The sequence below is a fragment of the Chenopodium album genome, chromosome 24, assembly GCF_948465745.1.
Source record: "Chenopodium album chromosome 24, dcCheAlbu1.1, whole genome shotgun sequence".
Lineage (NCBI taxonomy): Eukaryota > Viridiplantae > Streptophyta > Magnoliopsida > Caryophyllales > Amaranthaceae > Chenopodium > Chenopodium album.
The window spans coordinates 2,423,580-2,436,742 of NC_137857.1; the positions used below are offsets into that span (position 1 = coordinate 2,423,580).

Genomic DNA, 13,163 nt, shown 5'->3' on the forward strand with positions numbered 1-13,163 from the left:
ATATTTAATACTTAGCCCTAACGGCTACATATATCATTGCCTTTAAAATTTTAATTTCAATCATCTACAATTTTAGTTCTGATACATTTTTTTCTTGACATAAGCTAGGTAGAATGTTTCCTATCATAAACAACTACGAGTACTTTTACACATGCATTTCATATTAAACCTTAAATCCGTAACTATAAGGCTTGATACTTTGATAGTAATAAGAAATAAATCAATTCAGTGAAATTGGATATGATCAAATCTATACCTATATCTATATTGAGGAATTTTAAAGGGAGGAAAGTTAGGCATTTGTAAATGCATAACATTGATTAAAATATTTTTATAACACATGGTAGAGAGAGATAGGAAGAGAGAGGTCTGTAGGTGGACCCCACCTATTTTTTAGTCGGATTGTATCACGTGATGGGGACCACATGTTAATTGTTCAACTGAAAGTTTATATGGTACCATTGAATCCTCAGTGGTACTATTTATGCATAAATTTTGTACAACTGAATTAAAGGTGGGCACGGTCACCGGCACGGCACGGCACGGCGGCCCACCTGTGGGCCGTGGGCCGTGCCGTGAACAAAAGTTCTGGGTCTGGCACGGGCACGGCCCGTGGCACGGCGGGCGGCACGGTTGCCGGCACGAGGGTCGGCACGCTGGCACGACCCGCCAGCACGGCACGTGGCACGGCCAGGCACGGCCCGGCACGGCCCGTGCCTTGTACTAGCCGTTGGAAAGTAGCCGTTTATGGCCGTTTTCCAACAGCTATAAACGGCTACTTTTCCACCTAAATTTCCCACCCAAATCCCCTATAAATACCTCATATTTTCCTCCAAAATTTTCACAATTCATCAACTCATCTCTTCTCTCTTATTCTCTAATTTTCTTACTCCCAAATTCTCAATTCTCAAATTCCTACAAATCATACAATCTTTCTCTCTTTTGTGAAAAGAAAAAAAAAAATTCCTACTCTCTTATAAATTTTACATTTTTACTATTATTAGTCTACTACCAAAAAAAAAAAAAAAAAAAATTGTTATATTTACATTCGGGAAATTAAAATTTCGGAAAATTATAAGTTCGAGAAATTATAAATTTGGGAAAGCATTGAAGCGTCATTGTAAGATCTAATTCAACTTTATTTTAATTTGTTATTGTTATTGTTATTATTATTGTTATTATTATTATTATTATTATTATTATTATTATTATTATTATTATTGTATACTTGGAACTACTTAATTATATAAAAACTACTTTCTATTTTAATTGTGGGTTATTTGGATTGTTGAAATCTGTCTAAGGCGGGATTTGGGCTCTGGACAACGTCGCTCCTAACCTCTCCTACCTGGGATCTCATTGATCCAAGTAATCTACTATTATTATAATTATTTTTGAAAATTTAATTTATATAAAAACTACTTACTAATTAATTCTCATTGATCTCATTGTTGTTAATTGTTACTTTGTTATTGTTAGTTGTGTTATTATTATTAATTAATCATGGCATCAAACCAGAACGTTTCCTCCTCCTCTAGAAAAGCCAAGTCAAAACGTAGGGAATCACCAAACCCAAACACTTCATGTCTATGCCCCCCCCCCCCCTAACATGCCCTTTCCCTCTTCTAACATGCCCTTTCCAAACACTTCCACCCCTTTCTTTCATCCCCAGAACATGGGAGGGCAAGAACAAATGGATGATATGGCTCCTTGGACCCAATTTCAACAAACCCAATATCAACAATATGAATTTCCTTTTCCTCCTCCTCCTCCTCCTCCTCCTCCTCCTTCCCAAGGTAGCCAAACACAAGCCTCCGGGTCGAGTGAACCATCCACTCACATTCCCAACACCCAAAATCCTAACATATTAGAGTGGTGTACCGAAGAGGATTTTGCTCAAACCAAAAGAAAGAGTGAAGTTTGGGCACATTATCAATTAAGTGTCGGACTTGTGGTAAAATTTTCTCGGCCGATACCAAGGGAGGGACGGGACACCTTAGTAGACATACAAAAAAATGTGGTGGACCATCTAGTGATCCAACCCAACCTAAAATTTCTCAATTCCATCCACAAGGTTTCATTTACAATTACGAGAGAGATAGGGATGAACTTGGGAGAATGATTGTACATGCAGAACAACCTTTTCTTTTCGCCGAAAATGATGCCTTCAACAACTATATTAACCGAGCACTACAACCAAAACACAAAAAAATCTCCCGAAAAACCGTTCGATCTGCTGCCATGAAGACTTATCTAGAGTACAAATTGAGATTAGTAAATGAATTAGCTAATCTTCCTAGTAGAGTTTCTTTAACCGCCGATGCATGGGATGGTGGGTACGGACTTCACTATTTATGTGTTACTTGTCATTGGTTAGATAATGAGTGGATGTTACAAAAACGCATCATTCATTTCAAAATGCTTGAATACCCTCATACCGGTCTTAACATTTCACATCATTTAATGGAAGCCATTGATGCATATAGTCTTAGGGATAAAATCATGTCTATGACTTTCGATAATGCAACTTCTATGACATATAGTGCGAATTTGGTCAAATCCCAATTGAACGATGTTATATTAGATGGAGATGCACTTCATGTTAGATGCATTTGTCATGTTCTTAACTTGTGTGTGAAGGATGGAACACAAGCAATTGGTCCATTTTATCACAAAATACGGAGTGCTATTTGCACTATTAATAGCTCTAACATGAGATATCAAGAATGGAAAGGTTTTTGCAGGCAACAACGGATTAAAACCATAAAAATAGCACCGGATTGTCCAACTAGGTGGAACTCCACCTATGAAATGTTGAGTCGGGCAATCGAGTACAAGGTTCATTTAACACTTTTTTATAATATGAAATATCCACAAAATGCTTTACTTGAAGATGATTGGACTAATTGTGAAAAATATATGCAGTTTTTACAATTACTATATGGTATGACACATTGTTTTTCTTCTGTATATAATCCTTGTGCTCATTCTTTTCTTAGCAATGCATGTTTACTTGCACAACTTTTTGCGGAACACCGATCACAACATGTTTATCGTGGATATCTTCCATCCATGGAGGATAAATGGCGTAAATATTACACCGATATTCCTATGATTTATATTTTTGCTTCCATTTTAGATCCTAGACAAAAATATGATGGCACCTTTTTATTAATTGATATTTATTATAGTAACATGAATTTTGAAGATGATGTTGAAACTTTTAAAAATAAGGTGACGGATGAGTTTTTTAATTTATATAATGTTTATGAAAGTAAATATGGAACCGTGTCTCGATTTGCCCCTTCTCAAACATCCAAAAATGTAAGTAAACGGGCCAAAGGTTTATTTGCCCAAGCTGCTAACTTGATGTCTAAGTATTCAGGTACAGAATCATCATCATCTAGGAGAACTCAAAGCGATGTTTCGGAGTTGCAAATGTACTTAAGTTACGACTTCATGAAAGGCATGGACGATGAAGAGAAGTTTGGCCTCGACATCCTCGATTGGTGGAAATCACAAGCCGTGAAACATCCAATTTTGTCGACAATGGCTCGTGATATTTTTGCTATCCAAGTCTCCTCCGTTGCTTCCGAAAGAGCTTTTAGTGCGTCGGGAAGAGTTCTAGACGATAGAAGAACAAGACTAAAACCCGAAACACTTGAAATGTGTGTTTGCTTCAAGGATTGGTTGGATGCCGAAACTCGTTCTCAAGATCGTACTTATGCACAAAACGACGACGATGAAGGAACGTCGACTTCTTTTAGTTCTCAATCCACTCAATTGGCGGATGAACTTGAACCTCTAGGAGACGAAGACGAAGATGAAGACGAAGGCGAAGACGACCAATAATAATTACATGATTACATATTTACATTATACACTATTGTATTCTTTTTGTATTATCGAACTTCGTATTCCGTATAATAAATGAAGTTATTCAATATTCATACACTATTGTACGATTTTTAATTATCATTACTTATTTTGTAATTTTGTATTATTGAATTATCGTACATTCGTACCGGCTACCGTCATATAATAAAATAAGTTATTCTTCAATTTTTTGTGTTTTCGGATTATCGCACTCGTATTTTTTTTAAATTATATGCATTTTTGTTTTTAATTCGTTTTTTTTTAACATTTATTTTTTTTTTATAAAAAAAAAAAAAAATCGAGAGGCACGGTTTGGCCCGCGGCCCGGCACGGCACGGCCCGCTAGGCACGTGGGCCGTGCCGTGGGCTGGGGTGTGCCAATTCCAGGCACGGCACGGCACGGGCACCACCCCGGCACGGCCAGGCACGGCCCGCGGCGGCACGGGCACGGCCCGTGTCCACCTTTAAACTGAATACATATATAATACCATTATGTGCATATATAGTGTCACTGTATATTCAGTGGTACCATTTGATCATCCAATGATACTAGAATATGCATTCGTTTGTACATATGTATAATTACATGAATACCCCTTGTTATGCATTTGTAAATGCCTAACTTTCCTCCATTTCTAGTTCCTCATCTATATTATTATTAAAACTCATGGCAATACATGCCATGTTGCCATGTGTCAATGGCAATAGTTATGATGCCACATGTTATCGTTTCTTAACCAATTACATAGCATCAAGTCATATGTATAGTCATATCTATCCATATTATTACTAAACCCAAATTAACCAATTACAACTTGAATTAATGCTATCAATAAATAATAAATTTAAGATGAAAAAAAAAAAAATTAGCTTTTAAGATACTCCGTACTACGTACTCCCTCCGTCCCTAAATTACATTCCTACTTTCTATTTTTGGTATTCCAAAATTACATTCCTCCTTTCTATTTTTGGTAAGTTTTTTTAGTTTTTTTTAGTAAATCAACTCTCTTTTTCTGTTTTATATTTAATATTTTCTCACTTATCCTTACCTAATCTCACTCAATCCTTATGCCAAATTACAATGAATATGATTGGCTAAAATTTTTTATCTTTGTACTTCCCATTGCATTATCTAATTATTGTTATTTGTCTTATTCTTCCCTCCTTAATTCCCGTGTAAATTTCCAAAGAGGAATGTAATTTAGGGACGGAGGGAGTATATAAATACGCATTCACTGTCTTTTCAATCAAATACGCATTAATGTTTTGGTAATACTCCGCAACTAATAAGAATCTGATTATTAATTTAGTCGTGAAAACCACAATCACTAATTGTAATTTGAGTACATCATAACTATTCATTACGAGATGAAAACTTCATCTAAAACACATAGAGTCCAAAAAATGAGTGCAAAAATATAACGGTCAATCCAAAAAATTTAGACTTACATCTTCATATAAAATTTGTGGGATTATCCAAATTACTAATTAGAAGCTAATGTGAGTCTTTGCAAACTATTTTTAATGCATTATAATTAATTAGTTGCAATGAAATTGAAATTATGTAGATTTTATTCTCAAATTACATTACATTGCCTGGGACATCGTCCGGGCCAACGACTAGTTTTATTTAATTTGACCGCATATTAAGTGAGTCGAGTAGAAACAAAGGGTGTATAGTAGAACGGTTAATTGTAATTAAGTTAAGTTAGGTCAGGCCAACAACTATGTTTAGACTGTTTTAAATGAAGGTGAGATGAGAGGAAGTGCATGCAGGAGATGGAAAGTGGACCTTACATGTTTATAGCATCTTGTCGTTTCTCATCGGAAATTGATTTTGGCACACCATTATGTGAAAAGAGTATAGAAAATTGTGATCTCACATAAGGGTGTGCCAAAATCAATTTTGATTTGCCAAAATCATTTTCCCTACTCATCCTATTCATTTTTGTTTTTTTTTTTTTTTTTAAGAATCCTCATCTTTTTCATTGTTATCCTACTCATTTAATTTCTGAAAACACCCTTCAACCATATCTATCTACTGTACAACTCTGCAGCAACATTAAAATCGTTAGGGACAACTAACTAACACAATAAATTTATTTAATTAATTAATAGATTTTGGGAATTTAATTAATAAATACAGTAGATAAATTTAAATTGATAATTTGATTGGTTTATTGGTACTCCCCTCATTTTTTTTAATTGCAACTTTGACCGACATAGAGTTTTATGAGGTTAATTAAAGTTGAATTAGTTAAGATAATAATATATTATGGGTCTCAGTGTCTGTTCTGATTTATTAAATTGAGCTGAACTGAATTGAATTGAATTGACTGAACTGAACTGTTTATAAAAAAAGGAAATTAGGATATGAATTGAACTAAACTGAAATGAACTAAAATTAAGCTGAAGAGAATGGGCCCTATGTAAGTGGGGTTTGATGGGGAATTATAAAATAATAAGAAAAAAAAGTTTGATAGTTTATGAGTAGTTTTGTACAAGTAATGGATCGATGCAAGAGAAGAAAATTGATGAAGAATTATACGGGGTTGTAAAATTTATAAATTTCTCGAATATAGTAAATTAAATTAGGTAAAAATCATTCTCAAGGCTACAACATATCGTTAGATTGTCTCTCCAAAAAGGTTGTAAATTCCAGTGATGTAAGCGGGAGATGTTCCACGGTACAAGTTCTACTTGACGATCGTAGTTTAAACGAAGGAATTCTTTATTTGATTCAAAATATGTATTTGTTAAATTCAAATATCTTTTGTAGATATCGAATGAGTATTTATTAATGGATTGATTTTACTACTCTATATTAAAAAAAAAAAAAAAAATATATAAGCATCCAATATATGGCGAATTAGGTATTTGGTACATTATGGTTGCATCAAGAATTGACTTGGGAGAGTAATTTCAAAGAAGATATCTATAATATCTAATAATGACGATTAAAAATTCATTTTTCTCAATAAATTTATATGGTGGGACCGTGGGACTATAAAACACGAATTTCATGAAAAAGCATAATTCACGTGATTATTCATGCAGACCGGATCATCTAAATAGAAATGTTTCCCTATAAAATGATATGAAATGAAAATATTGAAATAAACAAATTTAATACAAATAAAAGTAATAAGAAAAATTATGGGTCTTAAACGTAAACTTGAGGGTGAAGTTGAGATTAGAGCTGGAGCTGGAGATGTGTACCATGAGATATATGAGAGTAGACCTCATCATGTATCCCATGCTGCCCCTCATTTTGTTCAAAGTTGTGATTTGCATGAGGGCGAGTTTGGTAAGCCAGGCTCTATCATCGTTTGGAAGTATAAAACTGGTACGTATTGTTGTATTTATATAATATATACGGACTACAAACTACAGAGTATTTAGTATTAGTCAATTTAGTTATATATTCTTGATTTGAACTGTCCTTTTGTTTGTCTATAATTTTATTAGATTGAAACTATTATTTACTTACAAAAATTGAAGGAATGAGCTAGAATAATATATTTAAGCTATGCTAAAGTTATATAACCTATTTTTTGTAACCATCACTTCTAAATTAATCAAGTGTTCGTTGATATCAGATCACTAAATTAAGAGCCACACAAGTTGGAAGCTTTAATATCAACATGCCGATTTGGCCCTAATAATTAGGGTGGCCTAAACTCTAAAGGGTAAAAAGCCTTAAATTTATCCCGGGACTTAAGGATTATATTAGCCACTACTCCCTCCGTTTTTTTTATATGCATCATTTTAACAATTGCACTATTCACATACCATGGTTGACTTAATTTTTTCACCTTTAATAAATAAATAAATGTTACGGAGTATTATATAATATATCATTAGATTTGTCATAATGTCTAGTTTCATAATATAATTTTATTACAATTTTTACTAATGCAAATTAAATTAAATTAAAGATATTAATGGTCAAAGTAACGTCTCGGCAAATGTGCTGGTCAAAGTGATGCATATTAAAAAACAGAGGGAGTATATTATTTTCAACATGATTATCAAACCTCATTTATGGAATTAAGGATTTGATTGATTGATTGATTGATTTTAATTAATGTTTATGTTCATATATAGGCGGAAAACCTCTTGTAGCAAAGAATATAATTGAAGAAATTGACAAGGAGAAAAAGTTGGTGAGGCAACGATGTATTGAAGGCGACCTCTTGGATGAGTATAAGACCATTACTGGCATATGCCAAGTGATACCTAAGGACAAAGATACCTGCATTGTGAAGTGGACGATGGAGTATGAGAAACTCCATCCTGGTATCCCTGAACCGACCGCCCTACTCGATTCTTTGCTCAATGCAGCCAAAGACATCGACGATCATCACCATGGTGTAAAGAAGTAAACAAGCTTAGCTTGTATGAGCCGACTAATGATAAAAAGTGTCACGCTGTGTAGCGTAACACTTCCTATTATGATGCATGTATCTTTATGTCTCGTTCTACCTTTTATTTTGTAATTGCTTCTAATAATAATGTTGTAAGAAGTCATATGCATCCTTTATTGGTTTTTGCTGTTTGCATTAAGTTTAAAGCTAAATAAGGCTTGTATCATGATCATCTCAATGTATGAATGGCCAGAAATTATGCGTGTTTGTAATATGTTAATTTCATATTTAATGGTCAAAGCATACTAACTTTGATCATTTATGTGTTGTCTGTATTTGTTATATTATATCTATAACATGTACTTGCCCATGAAACATCTTATTTCGTTAGTAGAATTATTGTGTCATTCATCTCCCTAGCTAACTAGTAATTAATCGACTTATCCGTTAATTGGATTGATGTGGGAATAATTAATGCGTAATTTGCGATTGCGGGGTTATCCTTGGCTCGCAATTCTCTTATCAAGTTATCATTGTAGCCTACTACAATTCTGAACTACATTACTACTAGTACTTGTTTAGCATGATACACGTTATTTTATAGTTATTTAATATATGGCCCTGAATAGGCCATGGATGATATCAAGTTACAAACCAGCCTTTTTGTCACTTTTTATTTTATAAATTTAATTAAGAGGTCACCTTAGATTATAAATTGGGCCCCATGATTGAGGCTAAAAACACGATGACACTTTAATTGATTATTTTTTCACATATTATCTTGTCACGCGTGACTTCCTTTCTAACGCAAAAGTTAATTAACATGACGACACATCAAATTTTCATAATTTTGTTTAATAGTCTATCTCTAATTAGCTAGATGGATGTTTTTTTAGCTAGACGGAAAAGTAGTGAAAAAAGATGAGTATGACGATTAAACAAAATGAGTATATTAAACAAAAAGATGGATTGGGTCCTTATGAAGTTGAGTATGACGACACATCAAAACCCTCAAACTTTGCCATGAGTATGTTTTTTTTTTTTTTTTTTTTTTTTTTTTTTTTTTTTTTTAAATATTATTATTATTAGGGTTTTGCTATACATAGCCCTTAGGGCTATGCATAAGAATCAACAATATCATATCATTAATTTTATTGTTCTTGTTCCAATGGAATCTTATAGTATTATTAATTTAAGTTATTATTAATTTAATGTAATATTGTTTATGGGATAAGTTATTATCAAAATGCATTTATTAACCCATTAAAGCTATTTATTTTTTAATTTTTTTTTTTTTCCTTTCAGGATTAAACTTATACTGTAAAAAGAAAAAAAAATTAGTAGTATTAAAATCCAAAATAAACACCGTGCAAGTCAATCTTTTACCCACATTCTTCCAAGAAACAACATATAGCAACCAAACCATCTATTAGATAATACTAAGTGGACAATACTGCAATATATTAGTGTGCTGCTAAGATATTTATTTTTTTTTAAAAAAATATATTGTTTATACGCCTGATTTGGTTTATTAGAAGATAAACTTAGTTATTATCATCCTTTTCAAGCTTTTAACTTGTTTTTACGTACTCCCATGTCCCATCCAACAAAACTATGGAGTACTATTTCCATGCCTAGCCAATCTTCATTGGTTCAAAATATTTCATTCATACATATCAAATAAAGGTATTTTACTAGAAGTGTCACATACGATCTCGCATATCTTCGGCACCCAAACAACCAGTTGAATCCATCTTAGGATAGATTGGACTGGAGAGAGGACGATGATATTGAGCTTTTTTTTTTTTATTTTTTGGAAAAAAGAATTTTCATGGTAATTAATTGTATAGGTAAGAAAACTAGAAAAGTATTAATTACATTTTTGGGATGGATTAATTTTGGATTAATAATACTATAAGATTCCATTGGAACAAGCAAAATATAATTAATGATATGAAATTGTTGATTCTTATGCATAGCCCTTAGGGCTATGTATATCAAAACCCTTATTATTATTATTTTAATGATGACAAGCTAAGCTAAAAGACCATCACGAAAAGTGTTGTATTAGGGATAACATTTGAGCCAGTCATTAATGGGTTAGTTGTCATAATATTATGGAAAATTTGTCAGGAAGTTTCTTTTAAATAGGTTTTATTTATGTATTTATTATTATTATTATTATTATTTTTTTGGCGTTTAGAGAGCCACAAAGGGCGGGGGTGAAATCGGGAGGGAGCTCTAACCACTTGAGCTATCCCTCATTCTCTATTTTTTTTTTTTTTATTGTAAAGGTCCTTTTATATATAAAAAAAAAGGTGACACAAAATGTCTTTTTATAGCACTTAGGTTGTGACGAGGGTCCTTTAATTTAATCGGATTCCAATAGTTAACTCTTATTTTTCTACCTAAAAAAGTCAAGTATCTTCCTCAAAAATTCGTTCTTTTCCCCTTTCCTCATAAACCCTAATTTCTTCATCATCAACCTCAACACAAAGCCTATTTAGAAAAAAAAAAAAAAAACCTATCAAAATCCGATTTTAGTCCCTCACATTAAAATTGAAGGCAATTAAAGACAAATCGAGCCAGATCAGGGGAAAAGTGGGGAAAAGGGATTTTAAGTGGCCATGTGCAACACACATGACTTTTTTCGGCCAGGAAAAAAAAATGGTCGGAATCTGGTCGAAAGACCCTCGACACAACCTAAGTGCGATAAAAGGACCTTTTGTGCCACTTTTTTTTTTTTAATTTTTTTTTTATTATTATTTTATAAAAGAACCTTTATAAAAAAAAAAAAACTACCTTTACAACAAAAAAACCTACTTAAAGGACCATTCTGACAAATTTTCCTAATATAATTAGACTTTTGTAGTGTAAAGAGTAGTCAATTTTGCAACGACCTTGGTTCTTGTCAGTTTCACACAATGTAATACAAAAGTATAAGAGAAATACGTACAAATTTTGCAACATAATATTTGGACGTGTACTGTCACATACGAGTATCTAGTATCTCGATGAGACGATGGTCTTGTTCTATAAATAGCTACTCGTATAATATGTTTTGGGCATTGCATATAATATTTCGAGAATTTACATAGCGCAGTAAAGTAGTGAAAAAAGATGAGTGGTTTACGTAAGCTTGAGGGTGAAGTTGAGATTAGAGCAACTGGTGCAGATGCACACCATGACATAGTTAAGAATAAACCTCATCATATTTCTCATGCTGCCCCTCATTTTGTGCATGCTGTTGACTTGCACGAGGGTGAACATGGCAAAGTTGGCTCTACACATACTTGGAACTACACTTTAGGTAACTTCTATTTCATTTCTTCGATCTCTTATACAAATATTTATTTTATTTGATGCATATATAGTTCATTCTAATGCTGATAAGAATATTAATGTACTGCGTATTATTAATTCTGTATATATTACTCGTTGACATTTAACATGTAAGTCATCTAGAAATTTTCATATATATTTATTACAAAGCACCCAAAATTTAAATTATAATTCGTCGTATATTTATATAGTAGCTTATATTAGTCTTGATAAAATGTATTGATAGAGTATAAAACATATTCCTAGGCCGCAACCATTAGTTTAAGCTTTTGGTTGAGTTGGTCCTCTAACATGATATCAAGAGCCAGCGTGACACAAAGGTCAACGGTTCGAATCTCATCCACCCCCCACTTTCAAGTGGAATATTAAACGCTGGGTATGAGGGAGGCCCATGCTGCATCCACACTTCTAGCCCAAACGGGCTCTCGTGTGAGGGGGCGTGATAGAGTATAAAACATATTCCTGGGCCGCAACCATCAGTTTAAGTTTTTGGTTGAGTTGGTTCTCTAACATGTATTAAATCTATCATTTGTTAACATTAATATAATAACTAACTCGCTTTAGTAATTTTCATATATACATAGTTTCACACAAAGTATTTATAATTCTTAATTATGCTTTTAGCTGGGAAGCCTCAGAAAGCAAAGACTGTAATTAAAGAGGTTGATGAGGAGAAGAAGTACGCCAAAGGTCAAGTGATCGAAGGTGATCTCCTAGATGATTATAAGACCTTTTATGCAGCAAGCCAGGTGATACCCAAGGATGAAGAAACCAGCATAGTTAGATGGACTTTTGAGTATGAAAAGAAGCATCCCGGTGTCCCTGAACCATCTGCTCTGCTCGATGCTTGGCTAGATGCTATCAAACACGTCGATGATCATCACCATGCCCAAAAGTAAACATATTAAGTTAATTATGTTACTTATTACATATGCCATGTTTATCATGCTGCTTTTTCATGCAAGTTATTTGTATTAATGTTAATTGTGACTTTGTGAGTGATATTATTGCTACAAAATAAGGCATGCATGTATGATGTATGTATTCAGTTCTTGATTATCCATGTGTTATTAATATAATGTGCCCTAAGCTGGTTTTGTGAGATTAATTATTATAAATCTCTGCCAAATAATGTCATGTTTTATAATTATTAGTTAATCACTCATGATTTCATTTTTTTTTTTAATATCATTGCATCCTTGGCCTATAATTTTAGGCTTTCTGTTAAGAATGTGATGAGAACGTATGATAGCGTATGTATTTGACCATTAATTATTATATATATATTTTAATCTTTTAAGTTAAATAATAAAAATTTATATTGTACAATTACAACGTGAAGTTTCAACTGTTCCAAACAAAAGTTTATACAAAATAATACTCCATATAATATATATAATGAGCGCACAAATATTCTTAAACAAACTTCTACGTTTAGGGTTTGTTTGACATCACTGTGGTTTTCTGTTTTTTGGTTTTTTGTTTTGCAAACTCATATGATATATGTCATATATAATGAAACAAAAATTAGACAAACTTATTAAAGTCATAATAATTTTGAAAACTGATAATAAAAAA

The 13,163-nt window shown here is 32.8% G+C and overlaps 1 protein-coding gene across 1 annotated transcript; it reads left to right on the forward strand.

Annotated features, from left to right (window-relative positions):
• The first annotated feature begins 6,997 nt into the window (after positions 1-6,997).
• On the forward strand, positions 6,998-12,693 carry LOC145612732 (MLP-like protein 34). Its single transcript, XM_081668031.1, has 4 exons — positions 6,998-7,222; positions 7,984-8,257; positions 11,357-11,553; positions 12,210-12,693. The coding sequence occupies exons 1-4, from the start codon at positions 7,033-7,035 to the stop codon at positions 12,482-12,484; spliced, it is 936 nt and encodes a 311-aa protein (XP_081524157.1). The 5' UTR covers positions 6,998-7,032; the 3' UTR covers positions 12,485-12,693.
• Positions 12,694-13,163: the final 470 nt, after the last annotated feature.

Bases quoted from the DNA above. Each gene is read 5' to 3' on its own strand.
- LOC145612732 (XM_081668031.1), top strand. From the start codon at position 7,033: ATGGGTCTTAAACGTAAACTTGAGGGTGAAGTTGAGATTAGAGCTGGA. The intron at 7,223-7,983 runs GTACGTATTGTT...GTTCATATATAG, and splicing joins CGTTTGGAAGTATAAAACTG to GCGGAAAACCTCTTGTAGCA. The intron at 8,258-11,356 runs GTAAACAAGCTT...AGTAAAGTAGTG, and splicing joins CATCACCATGGTGTAAAGAA to AAAAAAGATGAGTGGTTTAC.